This window comes from Gambusia affinis, linkage group LG03, assembly GCF_019740435.1.
Source record: "Gambusia affinis linkage group LG03, SWU_Gaff_1.0, whole genome shotgun sequence".
Lineage (NCBI taxonomy): Eukaryota > Metazoa > Chordata > Actinopteri > Cyprinodontiformes > Poeciliidae > Gambusia > Gambusia affinis.
This window is the reverse complement of record NC_057870.1, coordinates 3,450,526-3,467,579: the sequence shown is the minus strand read 5'-3', so window position 1 is coordinate 3,467,579 and position 17,054 is coordinate 3,450,526. Positions and strand designations below refer to the sequence as shown.

The 17,054-nt window shown below is 39.8% G+C and overlaps 1 protein-coding gene across 1 annotated transcript in view; it reads right to left on the bottom strand.

Annotated features, from left to right (window-relative positions):
• Positions 1–7,474: 7,474 nt before the first annotated feature.
• unc5db (unc-5 netrin receptor Db) overlaps positions 7,475–17,054 on the bottom strand; it is a 209,452-nt gene continuing 199,872 nt past the window's right edge. Inside the window, exons 17-18 of the mRNA XM_044110930.1 lie at positions 15,003–15,181; positions 7,475–11,782 (exon numbers count right to left, since the gene is read on the bottom strand). Of these exons, the coding sequence (XP_043966865.1) occupies positions 11,518–11,782; positions 15,003–15,181 (444 nt within the window). The 3' untranslated portion in view covers positions 7,475–11,517. The remainder of the gene's footprint in view (positions 11,783–15,002; positions 15,182–17,054) is intronic.

The following is a 17,054-nucleotide window of genomic DNA, read 5'->3' as shown; positions in this document are numbered from 1 at the left end:
TGCAAAAAAAGTGACAGACATCCACAACTCTACAATTTATTTTGAAGTGAAACGTATTATTTTTAAGCCAGCTTTGTTTTTCTAAAGTTTATTTATTTATTTTTATCAGCCCAACCTGCTGGGCTGTCTAAAGGTCCATGACAATGGGCATAAGCATTGTCACTGGAAGCATTTTACCATGATCTAACAACCTACTGTAAGCATTGGTTTAATACGTTTAAAAAAAATGTTTCTTCTACCTACATGTGTTATTTTGTAATAATTTATTTGTAAAAAATATTCTAATATAGTCTTTAAATGACACAAATTTGCACTAATCCTATATATTTTTTCTGTCTGATTATGCATCAAATGAGATGCTCTGATTAATCACACAGTACTTCATAACAATTTTTTACCAAATCCTTTTTATTCTCACAGAATATAAACTCTGGACATGTCACCAGACAGTTTCTGGACTGACCAGTGTGCTATTTTGGATGAAATGTCCAAAGCTTCAAACTGCTATCAGATACATTTGTCCTCAGGTGGCAGTCAATGAAAAAGTGTCACGTCACTCTGATGTATTGCTACAAAGGCTCATTTACAGAGGAAGACCATTTTTAATCAATACTCTCCGCTGCTTCATGCAGACATGGAAGATCTCAATGTATTATGCAGGAGGAAGATGCATGTCAGTAGTCAACTGGGCATGAGATCCTCTCAGGTGATTCAACAGACATGATATCATCAGCAAATAAAATAAATGCTAGCAACATAGATACATTTATGTAGTGTAAAAAATAGTTTAGGGCCCAGCACTGACCCCTGACCCCACTGCTCACCCTCAGTAAATCAGAAATCACATGAGCTATTTGAACATATTGATGTCTTTGATCCAAGAATATGCCACTCCTCTTCCATCATAGTTTATTCAACAGCAACTCATGATCCGTTCATATTTAAAAGATTACTGAGATTACTAGGCCTTTAAGCAAACACCATGTCATGATCTTATGGCTTTATGAGCTTCTGATCAATAGAGACATAACCTCTGAATTAACTGCAGGCATATTTGCAGATTCATTCATTGTAAGGCAACGCCTCAGACCGCATTGCTTCCCTTTGTGACATAATTAAAACTATGAGAAAGTACCAAACAGAAAACCAGGTTTGTTTATCTGTCTGGTACATCATCTAGAGTCTGGTACATAACATCTAGAGAGTTTTACAGAACTAGAATTTAATTTTATTTTTTTTTATAATTTAACGTGTTTCCATTAAGCAAGTTTATTTGTGAAATGTCAAATTGTGCAATTATACGGTCAATGAAAACGCAGCTACTGAGAAACGTATGGATTCCCAAAACGTCGGGCCTACAAGGTCAAGGAATTGTACTTGAGAAAGTTCAACAACAAATGGCTGAAAAATGTTCCCTGCTCATCATTCATGAAGAATCGTTTGGCACAGAGTGATAAAAAAAAGACATCATATGTTCTTTACAGTTTTATTTAACAGTCAGTAGAGTTTAACAACTTGTGTTTGCAGGTTTGCCGTTATCTATTAAGCGGTTGTCTGCAGAGCATGGATATGCAGAGCGTCAGGAAGTAATGGGCTGTGGTGACAAGAAGATGTTAGTGAGGGCTGAAATAAAACCGTTCCTGTCAATCATGGCAACCTCAGCTCTGGCCAAAATGGTCGGACAGTGCTGAGTAGTCGAGGTCATGCTGCGGGCTCAAAGATTGCTCTCATAGCTGAGAAACTCTTGGGTTCATGGGCTACTAGGCACATGTAACGGACAGCATGCAGTCCTCCTGCATGTCTGCGCTTCACTCACCGCCATCCTCTTCTGCGTCTCACAGCCTGTTTTCATTCACCCAATCACTCAGAGTTTGCCGCTGCCGTGAATTTCTGCTCTGTTTACCCCTGCAACTCTCTCTGAACGTGTGCTTTTTGATGATAAGGCCGGCGAAGGGGCTGAAACCAAACCTCCGAGCTACTTTTTCCAAGATAAGACATGAATTTTTGAATTTACATTGCCGAGTTCTTCCGTTGGGTCCGCAGCGAGATCGACGCCGACGATATGGAGAAAATGTTTTTTTTTTTTTTTTTTTTTTTTTTCTGAGGAACCGAGAGGACAGTTTTCTTCGGGCACACATCAATTCACATTAACTCATCTACGAGTTATCAGTCAATCAAGAAAAATGATATACATACAGATAGATCCAGACATACAGAGGCACGGACAGGCAGCCTGGGGTCAGGAGCTCATTTGGAAAAAAAGACACCTTCTGCCTTAGTGGTTTGAGATGTATGACAGGCACAGCCTGAACATCGTGTATATTAAATAAATATCCATATCTGGCGTCTGATGTTTAAAAACGTCAAGTCAGGGAACAAAAATTAACTTGAAACAAGGATGGATTTTAAATGTAATTTGTGAGATTCTTAGGAATAATAAAGCAACAAAATAACCTTAGATTGATGAAGATAAGAACTCACTGTCATCCTTTAAGCTGAACTCTCAGCTGAATTTGAAACCTACCCTTCTTTTGTTTATTTATTTTTTTACGCACTAAGTACCTTGTGTTTGTCTTGAATACATTGGTTTGCAGTTTTATTGCAAAAGTTGGCTGCCTCAGGGGAAGATCTGCAGAGACGAAGGGGTGAGGATGTGGCCACTGTCCCCTAGAATTTTATGTCCTTAAAATCAAACTTCGTCTTTGTCCAGAAGCCTTCGAATTAAATATTAATTCACACAAAAAATAGAATGATAAGAATAGTCTCATGTTCCTGAAAAACGTACTTGTGGCCCTGCTCTGCCTCCCGCTTTGCAACTGGACCTGAGGAACACCAGCATGTTCCTTATTAAGACGGTGAAAGTTATCAAATGATAAAACCCGTGAAATCGTAACCGTTGACTACGATAAGCCTAAAGTCTAGGAGAAGTCTCCTTCTGTTTCAGGTTCTGAACTTTTTGAAGGAAAACATATCAGTGAGTTTGGCACATTTTTCTCCATACATTTTCTTTCCTATTTAAAAAAACAAAACAAAACAAAAAACAATTCCAAGGAGAAAAAGAGGAGTGTGGGGACTCTCTGATATGCCTCAGACAAAAATATGCAACCCTGGTTACACACACACACACACACACACGCACACACACACTCGAGACGAATTCAAAACTATAACACCACAATCTACTGTATAGAGAAACGTACAGGACATTCTAGAGATTAAATATGGACAACATTAAACTGGCTATCTGCCAAGTTCCCTACAGTTACATTGCTGATAAATATATGTAGATCAAGTCATTGAAGGGCAGGTGTAGGCCGAATAGAAATATTTTCTGAACCTACAGAGGAGAAATAGCCTTTTGAAATAAGTTTTAAAAGATATGGAAATTATACTTGAGGTAAATATAAATTTACCTCAAGTTTTGATTCAGGTTTTCTTCCACCGATTGTGGAACAACAACTTTAACTAAACCAGCTGATTAAACCAGCTAGCCTTTCATTTATCAAAAAATAGAATGGTAAGAATAGTCTCATGTTCCTGAAAAACGTACTTGTGGCCCTGCTCTGCCTCCCGCTTTGCAACTGGACCTGAGGAACACCAGCATGTTCCTTATCAAGACGGTGAAAGTTATCACTTTATCTCCATCCATTTTTTATCAAATGATAAAACCCGTGAAACCGTAACCATTGACTACGATAAGCCTAAAGTCTAGGAGAAGTCTCCTTCTGTTTCAGGTTCTGAACTTTTTGAAGGAAAACATATCAGTGAGTTTGGCACATTTTTCTCCATCCATTTTCTTTCCTATTTAAAAAACAAACAAACAACAAAACAAAACTTTCGTGGTCTTTATTTCACAGGAAAGTGGGCTGTGAGAGAGGACACAGGTCAATGGACCAGGACCTCATTGAAGACTGAGTCCTAAAGAAAGAAGTACATAAAGGAAAACAGGAAGGAAAGAAAGAAAAAGGAAGAAAATACAGGAAGGAATGAAAGGATGGGCGAATGGATGGATGACAAGCAGACAGACGGATTTCCAATCAGAAACAAACTAATTGGTTGAATGAAAAAAAATTCTAATCTAAATCCACCAAGTACAAATAATTTTGGCCTCTTTTCTGCCCCCACGTGTCCTTCATTTCTTCTGCTCCCTCATCCTGGGTGTTTTTATTTTACAACCCGACTGCCTGATTTATAACACTCAATGTTGAGTTAGCTGAAATCACGACCGTTTCCTCTAATGCTTTTCAAGCATTTTAAGCAAATCTACAACTGGAGCTGCTAATTAAACCGGCTCTGTGCCGGCGACTGAACGGTCTCCATGAGCAACGCTTCATCGGAGGCCCCGCGTCAAAAGAGACTTTTGAAGGAAAGTATCAAAGTTGGTGCAGCGTGGGGGCCAGCTGTTTACGACTCACTCTTTCTTTAAGGGAACCTGTCATGAATAATTTGTATACTTGTTTTCCCCTACGGAGCATACTAAGTGAGACTTTGAAGTGTTCCTTAGGACAAAAACTATGTTCTGTCTCACACACACACACACACCCACACACACATTTTCGACCCATCATTCAGTATAGTATGTCTGTATGCTGTGTGTGTTTGTGATATTTTAGAAGTGTATATGCGCAATTTTGTGCGTGTGTATGAGTCTTTAGTAGTGTGTGTGAGACAAAACATAGTTTTTGTCCTAAACAGCCTCTCACATGTTCCTGAAGCTTCAGGTTCAATAAACTGGATGGTCTGTTTGACTTTCACACAGGAGCCGTTAGTTTAACAAGCTTTTTTTTTTTTTTTTTTTTATTTATTTTTTTATTTTTTTATTTTTTATTTTTTTTTTTATAAAAATGCTCTCATCTCCAAAGTTATGAAGACTTTAGAGTCTCCATGACTCTGTACCGGCAACTGGTGTGGTGTGGGCTGAATGTGGTGTGTACATTCCACCCCAGCGTCTTCACTCCTGTGTGATTCTCACACCAACAGTCATGTTTACATGCATCCTTCCTGTCATGAGTTGGTTGTTGGTAGTGGTGAGGATAGATGTGGCGGACCCGAGTTGAAGAGTAAATGATGGTTTTTAAAGATGAATAATGAAGAGTAAAGACATCCCGGGAGCACAGGTGAGCAATGAAGCAAGGTACTCAGACACTGATAACACACTAGACTGGAACACGACACACTACAAGGATCCAGTAGGGAGCAGGGGACACGGGTGGGATTAAATACTCAGGGAGATAATCTAAGGAAACAAGGGACAGCTGGAGACAATCAAGTGGAAGACTCAAAAACACAGAGACACAATAAACTAGAAACATACCCAGAAACCAAATCCGTACTCTTCCTTTATGTATTTTGTTCTTGCTTCTTGTTTTTTTTTTTTTTTTTTTTTTTTTTTACAGTACAGCTAATCATGTTTAATATTTTCTTCCTTTTCTGTTTGTTAACTATTTAACTGCTGGTGAAGACGTCAAACAAGCCAGGATTCCTCTTCCAGAAATACTGGTTTGGCAGAACAGAATAGAGAAATAACACAGTCCTGATATTTCCTAATGGGCCACTCTATCAGACTGAAAAAAAGGTGTGGCACGGGTTGTCTTTCAACATTACCCACTGCTTACTTAAACCGTAAACTCAGAACATAAACTGTAAAAAAAAAAAAAAAATGCTAAGGGCCACCTTAGGGCCCTTAGCATTTTCATCCAAACCGTCACTGGAGGAAGATGATAAGTTGTCACTATGTCTTGTCATTATGAAGCAATGTTGTTGATCCTGCTAGATGTACTCATTGATTCACTCAAAACATTGAGTTGACTCCACTCAATGTTTTGAGTGACTCACTCAAATATTGAGTTGACTCACTTTTGAACACCTGTGAGCCTTTAGTACGTCAAAGCGTTTCCATATCAACAATAACCGGAAAGACCAAAATTTTCTCAAACTCAAAGCTCTTGTTTACTTATCACTTTTGCTTAACTTTTGTACTTGTTGTTTATATGCCAACTCGTTTAGAGAGTACAATAAATACTCAGAATTGAATACCCCTATGTGCTTCACATTTAACATGGAATGTTATTGTTTTATTCTGAAATATATATTTTTACTTGTGTTAAAAACACAAAAATAAATGACAATGTTTTCCTTTGATACTTTACCTCTTGTGGCTCGAGAACCACAAATAAAATATTTATAGAAAGCACAGTTGCTTTTAGCTGGTGAAATTGTGAGAAAGTTGTCACTTGGCTCTTCACTTGGAGTTTTTGTTTGTGTCTATGTTCAGCATGGCGAGGATGTGGACTGACCTCTTTGGAGCCAGATGATTCTATCTCAGTAGACTTTGGGCACCAGTCACGCATCCAGCTGCAGAACAGAAGGCCTTCTTCATGATAAAAACAGGACTTAGCAACCTGACTCAGTTGAAGGTGTTTCTCAAAGAACGGGCAAATTATTTAGTCTCCAAAACCCAACAGAAGTACTGAAGTACTGACTGAAGTAAAATGTGGTCTTACAAAGTATTGACTGAAGGGGGGTTGATACAAATACCATCATTGACATCAATATGGATATATGCATGCGTGTCTTATCTTATCTTATTTATGTAAGTAGTAAGAAGTGTGAGTCCTAACACTGACCCTTGAGGTCCACCACCAACCACATCCAAAAGAGATTCATTACATTTAATGCTCTGCTTTCAATTTAATGGAAAATCCATAAACCAACTGAGAGCACAGTCAGCCAGGCCAATATCACAACCTTTTTGGTACAGAATGTCACAAACAATGGTATCAAAATCCTTCTAAAGCTCATTGACAAGGGCAACACAGTAATGAATTTTGTAGTGTTCAATGTGTATAACAACAGCAACTTTTCCTTTTGCACACAGAAACTGCTACAGTCAGAAGCAGAAACCTTGTGTTTGCTGCTGCTGAAGTCTGTATTTGCACACTAGCTCTGAAATTTCAGCTACATTTCTTTTTTTGAAACAAAATAACTACAAAATGATGACAGTATCACCAGAGCACGTCTACCAATCTGTTTTTTATGCTTAAAACCCGACGTTCCAGAAGCCCAGCGTTAAAGTCGAAGAATCGGCGACTGTTTCCAGTCCCAGCCGTTCGTTTTTCCACACGAGAGGTAATGCCATCTGACTTTGAATTCTGAGATGTGCATATCATTTCACACCAACGTGAGTGAGGCGACGGGAAAATGACCCAAAATGACACGAGAGACGAGATGATCTTTCAGCTGTACATTTATTTCCAAAAGGCTGCATATACATTTGCAAATTCTACTGTACAGAAAACATCCAAAATGTCCGTAATTATAGATACAGTGTACCACAAAGCTGCCCTGGCGTTACCAAACGTAGGTGTTCAGCACTAGAAAAGCTCTGCAGCCTATTCAATATTATAATCTTAAATACTTTTTCAACTAATACCTTTAAATGTATGTCAGCGTGATTATTTGTTCTTTTTCGTCGTCGTTGTTGTTGTTGTTCTTCCCATCACCTGTACTTTACAACATTCACCATTTACAGTAGGTAAACAAGGCACAAGAATAGTGATCTGAAGCCGAAGGCCATGCGTGTAGCAACAGAGAGCATGGGGCCAACCAACTCCGTTGACACGACAGTGAACGTTTCCTCCCATGAAACAGGATTATATCTGACACCACAGGGTTATACACAGTGAGGATGTGAGCATTACTTTCAGGTTATAATGAGACACAGCAGATGTCACTGGGACACGTCCAGGCTGCTGGGGGGGGGACGCAAAGTGTGACAGGAGACAAGGGGCATGGACACTTGATGCAACAGCAGCTTAGCTCCTACAGAAACTCTCTTTTTATCCCGCAGGAATAACAAAAATCAGTCACAGTTGATTGAAAGGAAGGAAAGAAAACACGAACACTTTTCACTTAAAGTATACAAAAGGAGTTCTATAATCTGTTTGAAATGCATAGAGATGATTCGGGAAATTAAAGAGATTTCACCAGCATAGCGGGACAACAACAACCACTCAAATGTACAGTAGCAGGTCAGAAATAATTTGATGTGTTCAAAGCAACACCCGATGAAAAGCTGAGGTGCGTTTCCCTAATACAGATGAGCCGTTTTCACTGGAAAAATGAGCAATAAAACAACAGCAATAGCCACAGGACATGTTGATGTGGGTGAAAAAAGATAGGCAGCAAAGATTTTATATTTTCAAATTGCGAGATAATCGGTTACACGTTCGTTATCAATAACTGGTCTTATCTGAGGGAAAAAAGCAGACACCTCATTCATTGACATGTAAATGAAGGTGCAAAAAAATGTTGTTTCTTTCGTCTTTGATTTTTATTGTGGCTTGTTATCTGACTTTTTATTGAAATTTGTAGTTAGCCAAAAATAAATCTTGCTCTTTCATTCAGTTTATTTTTTTTGTCATGACTTGTATAATTTAAATGCAGTAAAAACACAAAAACAAAATGCTAGCTTGACTGACCACTTTTATTTGCTTTTTTAGCTATTTCAAACAAATACAACCGAAGAGGACGATGTCCTCGGAATAATGTGGATACAAACTACTCAATTCCTCACTGGTGGATGATGATAAGTTGTCACTATGCTACGCTAAAGCTGTGTTGGTTAATGCTGCTGGGTGTTTTGATATACTGCAAGTACGCCAAAAGTGTTTTAAGTGGTTTTCAGCAGACTGTTGATTATGGAATGCCTTTGAAGACGGGCTGTGGCTGCACTTTCCCAGGTTTCCTGGCGGACTCAAGATCTTGTTGGTAGTCTCTAGCTAGCTTGAGCTTAGCGTCACAACATTGATGTTAGCTGAAAAAATTGATGGCCCTACCACAGGTTTTTTTCTGTGAAAAGGCGAAACCACCGAAGTATCATTTTAGTTGAACTATAAAAGGTTCAGCATAAGCCTGCTGGTGTCACACAGGAGGCTGTCCAGGTGTGAGTGGAGGTTCTGGAGAAACTGCTAGCTCAGCTCACGTTTAATCTGGCTGCGGATTGTTGGACAAACCCAAATGTTCCTATCGGCTTCAAACTATCGTCCATTACATGAACATGCTTCTTGGCATGTTGATGTAATTGTTATATATATATATATAAAAAACAAGATTTAAAATACCCTCAGAATGGAAATTATAGCCATGACTAGTCCATCAGTAGGAAAAGTGAAGTTTTGGGTAGTAGCTTCACAACATCAAAGTAGTTTACTGCCACAATGTGGAGTCAGGTTGGATAAAAACACTACTGACATTAGAACAAAGCTTGCCTTCATTTGAACAAAAATAAAAAAACAAGTAGTGAAATGATTCTGCTGGTCAGCAGGAGAATACAATGGTAGCATAAAAAGTATCAAAACAAGACTAGATCTACATGAGCACGGCTGACACTGGGAAACTGCTGAGTTTCGGGGAGTCCGTTAAGCATAATGTTTGGTACAACAACATAAAGAAACTTCAAAAGTTAGGTTTCTTTTAACGTTCTTAGACAAAACCTCATAACTGCAGGTACAGAAAGGAAAACTACGAGTGCTGCGGTGCTGAGGAAAACTGTGAAACAAAACATGGCTCATTTCATGGTGGATTCACAAAAAAAATGTGGATTACTTTAAAATCTTCATCCACTTTAAACTGAACATAAACAGAGAGAAAAGTTTCTCTTTTAAAGAAAACAAGACAATAAGTTGCACTAGCCATTGGACCTTCAACCTTATGCAAAATAACAGGAAGTGAGGAACTAAATAACTTCTAATAAGAACCAGCCCCTACAATTTACTTCGTATGGAGTGTGTGGAACCTCAGCTATTGAGAAACAATTGCTTGCTGGAGGCGTGAAGTTCTGTTGAAGTTGTAAATTTTAGCCGGTTGCTAACGTTTGCACCAGAAATGACCTGCGCCATAAACAACCATCCACCATTGTGATGAGAGTAGAGATGAGAAGAACCAGATGGCTGTGAATACTAATTATAATAAGATAAGAAACATTTGGAGGCGTGGCCAACACGGACTGAATGGTTTCGTTGACTTCCTCAACTGCCATTGTTAAAACTATAGAGACAATTGGCAAACAGAAGGAGAAGTTGTGAACGATGATGTTGTTTACCGATTGTTTTCGAATCTCGTCGAAGAAAAATTTCTGCCAGAGAAATCAAATTGAATGGGAGAAAGCCCAGATGGAGCAGTTAAGGGTGATGAGAATTGAGCAGAACTGTGTAGATGGGCCGGTTGCCAATTTGACGGCACACATTACAAATCCCCAGGAGTTCCACTGTTTGAATATATTAGTACACGTTCAGGGCTTGGCGGTGTTTAGTTTGTCTGGTTAGGGTTTGTCTTCAAGCTCCTGCTCTTGCTAACTACCAGTCATCCTCGCACTGCTGTGGTGTGGAGTGCTTTTGATGCTTTCTTGAACTACTAGTTTTCTGTTTTAGCCCTTTACCAAACAACAGAAATGCTTTTGGGTGTCATCTGGATTAAAGCGTAATAACAATAACTTTAGTAGTATACCAGGAATCAGTCAAATACATCCTTCTTTCTGTCATCTGGATTTGGTGTTTTATACTTTAGAGCCATTTTTAAATGAGAAACTAAAAACATCTTTAGTTTCTGCAACCTCAAAGCTGTTGTGACTTTAATGCATTCCACTGTCAGATAGTGTTCACACATTTCACAAAGTGTCTACATTGTGTGTGTGTGTTTGCTGGGTGGTTTAGTCGAAATGTGTCAGAGCCTGATATGAGGTCCACTGTGGGAGCTCATGGTGGTAATTAGGTGATAAGATGCCCCAGACAGGAAATGATGCTCTACAGCTTCCTCCCAAACTGTAACAAACTAACAGCACAGTGATCAAACCTCTTCATCCACATTGTTTTCATCCATCTCCAGTTTAAATTCTGATGTTGCTTAATGCTGATAATTCTGTTTTGGTGGAAATGATAATGCAAACGAAGGGTTTTCTGACGTTTTAGAGTTTTTTTAAGGGTATGAAAATGAATGACTTTTGAATATCTGGCTTTTAAAGTTCACTTTCACAACGATGTTAGTAATATCCAGCTTAAAAAAAAAAGATAAAAGGATGGACATACAAAACGCCATTCCTCGTTGTTGAGATAAAAAGGAGAGGGTGTGTTTGAAAATAAAAACTAAACGAAATAAAAAATCCTTTATATTTTGAGCAAAAGTCAAAACTAATGAATGCTCAAAAGACATAAACTTAAAACAAAGAGCTGGGAAAAAAAATCAAAACAAAACAAAACAAACAAAACAAAAAAAACAACTGAGGAAATGCCGACAAAGATTTACAGTCAGTCCACAGATCCGTTAAAACACAAGGGCAGATCCACAGCAGGAGCTGGTTCACCTCGGCCCGCTGTGATCGCTCGCCGTGCTGACCGCTGCCACTGTCCGCTCACAGACAACCTCCCGACGCGCTGCAGGGGTAGCGCCATGTCCGTCAGCGGTCGAGCGCGCATGCACACGCGCGCTGCTCTGCCAGTTAGAGCCGGCCGACCTTTCCTCTCAGCCCGTGTATTCAGGAGCGCAGTCCTCGCCCTCCGGAACCGCCGCAGGATTGGCCGTGCCGTAAAGGATGCCCGCTTCTATGTGATTGAGGTCAGGCTCTGCTTCGTCCGGGTCCTTTGGGGAGCTTTTGGAGTGGATTTTGCCAATTTCCTCCAAGGCGCTGGCCAAAGAGTCAAGGTCGGCAGAGTCCTGGTGACGAGCTTCCCACAGGCTCAGGATGACAGCGGAGGGACTCCGCTGCTTGGCGAAGTAGCTCAGGTTACTGTGGAGGAGCACAACATGGCGGAGGGATGAGGATTTCACTCTTTACATGATATAACATGAAGACGTATTAAGTTACATCCACTGATCATGCTTTATTCCTCAGTTATGTTAAAGTTTAAGCAACATTTCTAAAAAATATTTTTGCTAAACAAATTAAGCTGTCATCATGTCATGACAATGTAATATGAGAAAGCTCTCTGAGCTGCTATTGACATCTCAAAAAAATCCACCGCTCCCAACTAAAAACGACCAATAAGAGACAGGAGGAGGGGCTTAGCGCTGTCAATCAACCACATGAAAACCAGATATCCTCTGTCACTGATGGCCATGCTAACTAGCCGTTAGCCTAGTAGTATAGCAGAGAACAAAGGGGGGAGTGGCGAGCAAATGGGCATGATTGACAGCACTAAGACCCGCCTCCTGGCTCTGATTGGTTGCTTCTAGTTAGCACTGGGAAGAGGTAGATGAGCTGGATTTTTTTCACAGTTTGACTGTCCCATACAGTACTGTCACAACATAGTGACAGTTTTAACAAATATATGTATATAGAAAAGAGTTACAATGAACTTTAAAGTGAGTTTGTCGCTTCTGAGGTGAGACAGAAGTTGAGACAGACATTAAAATCTGCTGTTCTAGTCAGAACCTTTTGATCATACCTCAGTGTTTCTGCTGTAAAGCTCTAAAATAATTTTTCAACATTCACAGATATTACATAAATAAGCCACACACAAACACAGCAGCAAACAGATTTTTAAAAAACCTCCTTGATCCACAGGCTTGTTCAAAACCCTACAATATTACTTGATAATATTGATCAGACGCCTGTAACCATGACGATTCAGAATATGTCACAATTAAAGTTAACAGAAAAACTTTGGAATATTTTGAAACTTTTATGACTGAATTCAACCAGATCAATGCTCTGAGTCGTCTCCCTCCATAAATCCTACCAACTTACTGATGGAAATTAGAATCAAAATAATTATAATGGCCTGAAAAAACCTTCAACTCTGTTTCCTGAAGGAAGTTCCAGTTAGAAACCTTTAGAACGTATTTTAATCAAAACGTCTGCCTTCAGCTAGATCCCTAAACCCACAGGGATTCAATTTGCCTTCAGATGTTGAAGAATTCCAAGTTTAACAAAGTAAAGAGATTCTTTTACCTCATAGAAGATCAGTTCATATGTACAATGTTAAAAATTCAGTTAAAAAACAACCCAAATTTAATAGCATTAACCTAATTTATCATAAAATCTCACGTCAATTATTAGGAGTCAAAGCCTTTAGTTATTTGGATTGACACTTCAGTTCTAAGTTTCCGTGGAAACTTTTCATTAGGGTCATTTGACAACTTCTATCAGCTATTATGGTTTAAAACAAGAAATATGTTTATTTTAACAACAAATGCAGCTTCATCTAACCACTAACAGTGAGTAAAAAAAAAACGTGTCGTCTTTCAGCAAATATAAAGATCGGAAATTCTGCCGGCGTATGTAAACTTATGAGCAGGACTTCCCTCTGCTGATTCTGAGCACAGAATGTGTTTGTTGTGTCAGACTGTGGTTTTAGGTGGCAGAGCCTGCAGAGAAAGATTTTAACTGGAGCACAACAGAATTTCAAAAATGAGACTGCACATGTTGGTCACTTTGGATCAATTCAGAGCTAAGAATCTAAAACTAGAAAATACTCTGAGGAAGATCTTCAGTGCCTGAGGCCACTGAAAATATTGTGCCACAGGAACAAGCAAAGACAAGCTGTTACCTCAAGAACATAATTAGGAATAAATTAACAGCCCGAGTCACGAGGATTTGAAATCGACTAAAGTTTGACTTGCTTAGGAAGAACAGAGAGCCAGTTGCCATGCCAATATGGTGATGCGTCAATGTATTGGTTTTCCCCCGAGTCCACCAGGGGGCAGTGTGCCACTGCAGCAGCCAAGCCACCTTCCTAGAGCCGACATGAGAGAGGCTGCAGCTGTTGGTCACTTTGGACTCAATTCAGAGCTGGTCAAGCTGCAGAGGAGAACTCTGAGGAAGATCTTCAGTGCCTGAGGCCACTGAAAATATTGGTGCCACAGGAACAAGCAAAGACAAGCGGTTACCTCAAGTTCTCCTCATCATCATTGTGATAGAGCAATTACCAGACAAGAAATGAGATGGCTGTGTTAGTATTGCAAGAAAGCCATGAGGAGACAGGTTATCTGGAAAGTCAGAATTGACATTTTCTATATCTACATATATATCTATACTCATGAGCATTAGTATGGCTGAGTATTAAAATGATGGGGATACGTCTGATAGAGCTCCCCCAGCCCAGGGAGGGCTAAAGCTGACCCAAATCAACCTGTTCATCGCCATGGTGATGTGCATTATGCTTTTGTTCTTTTTTATGTCTATGTGGACCATGAGTCCGATGAACAAACCAATCAATCATCATGCAGTCCTTTCGGGAGGGACAAGCAGGGTGGCCAGTTGAGACAAGACAGTCGTGGAAAGAAAACCAGTTGGAGACTGGAGAAGACCTGAGACTGCAGCACAGGCTCACCTTCTACCAGAAGGACAGCTGGTAGCTGTCCTACTAGGACTTAAACACTAGTAGTGTTTCAGTAGTGTCGGTAACTACTTAAACACTGGTAGTTACTGACAAGGAAGAAAAACGTCATATTTTAAGCATACGTATCGAAACTATGCATAAGCTACAAAAAACACTAATTTAAGCACTCCCATCACTGACAGGAGGACAGCTCCTGGTAGAAGGTGATACAAAGGCAGATACAAGGCAATGGTCTAGGCCAAAACACCACATGAGACTTGAAATGTGAGGTTCAGAAACTGAGGTTGAACCAATTTGTAAAGAATAATGTGTAATAATGTTGTTTCTAGATGTACAAAGAAACGTGGCTCAAAACCCAAATCCCGAACTGTCACTTCACTTATCGGAAGGTCTGCAAAGTACTCACTCAGGGGAAATTAACATAAATAGATGCCACACTTATCTTTTTATTTGTACAATGTCTTGAAGTGTATTCTTTACCATCTACTGTGCGCTACCTTTGTTGGCCTATCAACTAAAATCTCCATATAACACCAAGAGGTTTGTGATAAGCCAATCGAGTGTGAAAAGGTTGAACCTCCTGTGCTTGGCATGCTGTGCACCTGCTCTGATTTGCCCAACCCGATTTCCCAACACGATACGTTAACAGAGTGGTGGAGAACTCACCGGTCCAGGTGGAGTTTCTGGGCTAAGAGCTGCCAGTCCTTGCCCTTGGCGTTGGCAGTGTCAAAGGTGGCACAGATCCTCTGGCGGATGGACAGTGGGATTTTGAAGGCCTTGGGCCCCGTTTGGGACGTGACGGTGCAGTCTGTCTGCATAAAAAATGGAACTGGCTCTTTCTCACCCTGTCGGACAGCAAAAAAAGGACAACTGTCAGATATGAATGACTGCAGCTGCTGTAAGCATTTCATAGAGGAACATTAGGGCTGAGATCATTCACACAGCATGTTGAATGTTTTAAAGTGCCTCCATGCCGGCCATGAACCAAAAGAAGAAAGATGGGGAAACCAAGTACGCTTTACTGGGGTGTCTGAAACTCTGGAACTGCTACATTTCAAAAATTTTTACCCAAATTAAATAGAGTAACTTTAAATTAAATTGAGTAAGTTTAAAAGTCTTGCATCAACATGCAAATAGGAGACTGAAGTAGAAAAATCAATGTAAGATTACATTTTCCACAAATCACATTTATCTATGTAATTCTCGAGGGATTATTTTCGCCGTTTTGATCATTTTCCAAACATTACAGTTCAGATCAGAAAGTCACAACTCATTCGTTTAATCCACACGTGTCAAACTCCAGTCCTCAAGGGCCGCTGTCCTGCAGTTTTTAGATGTGCCACAGGTATAAAACACTGGAATGAAATGACTTAATTACCTCCTCCTTCTGTAGATCAGTTCTCCAGAGCCTTAATGACCTAATTATTCTATTCAGGTTTGGTGCAGCAGAGGCACATCTAAAAGTTGCAGGACACCGGCCCTTGAGGACTGGAGTTTGACACCCCTGGTTTAATCTGTGTTTTTCACCACACACCATACAATTCGGGTTGACCCGCTGTCTTAATGTCCACACAATGCTGAAGCTCATAGGGAGCTGTGGAGACAGCAGGTCTTAGTAAGAGATGAGTCAGAAAAATGTGGGTGAATAATGATTGAAATAGTCCATACAATGTGCTGAACATTTTCTACATATTTTGTTGAATCAGAAAATACAACACATTTTTCTGAAAAACAAAAACAGGTCATCCAACATAAAAAACAAACAAACAAAAAAACAACTTGAGTTAATTGCTTACAAGTAATCAAATTAAGTTTAAAGGTAAATATACTATGTTTATTAAGTTGTCATGTTAAAGGGGCAATATTTAGTATTTTCCAGACACATTGTGCCATTTCTTACAACAATCAAAAACTATGTTTTTTTTCCCCCCCTCCAGGGGGCCTTTTGTGGGCTCTAGTGTTCCTTATATGACAATAGGCTGACAGAAAAGGGGGGAAGACATGTGGCAAATGTCGGTTGGGTCTGGGAATCGAACCCGCAACGGCCGCGTCGAGGACTCAAGGCCTCCAAATGTGGGTCGCTTTATTACTTTATATATCCGATGTGACTTAGAAAAAATTAGATTTTATAATTTCACAAATTAAAATTGGAACTCTGTCTCTTTAAGAAGATCCGGCTCTTCGGGAAGTCGTCACAACATGGCTCCCCTATTCACCCTATAACCATGTTTATGCTAGCTCTGGGAAATAATGAGCTCAGCAGATGAGCTGTTCCACCAGCTGTTTGCTAATTACTGCTGGCTAGTCTGAAGGAGCTGAATGTGGGAGTCAAGGGAGAGGGGTGTTCTTTGAGGCGGAGGCTCACAAGAGAAGGAGTTAGGTCAAACCAGGCATTTTACACAGTGGAATGGTTGCCATTGTGCCCACCATAAAAGCATAAGGACAACACTTTGGGTATGTTTTTGACAAGTGAATAACATTATAACATGACATAAAGCTCAAAAAAGTCAATTTTACGTAATACTGCCCCTTTAAACATACGTAAATAAAGCGAGTTTAACCGACTTAATTCGACTACATGTGACAAATGTAGTCTAATTTACGTTTTGTTAAAGTTGGAGCTCCATTTTCTTTTATTCGGTGCAGTGGACCCTCGGCTTTTCAGGGTTCAGTATTCAGGATTCACCTGTTTGCAGATTTTGTCTTTGCAACACAACA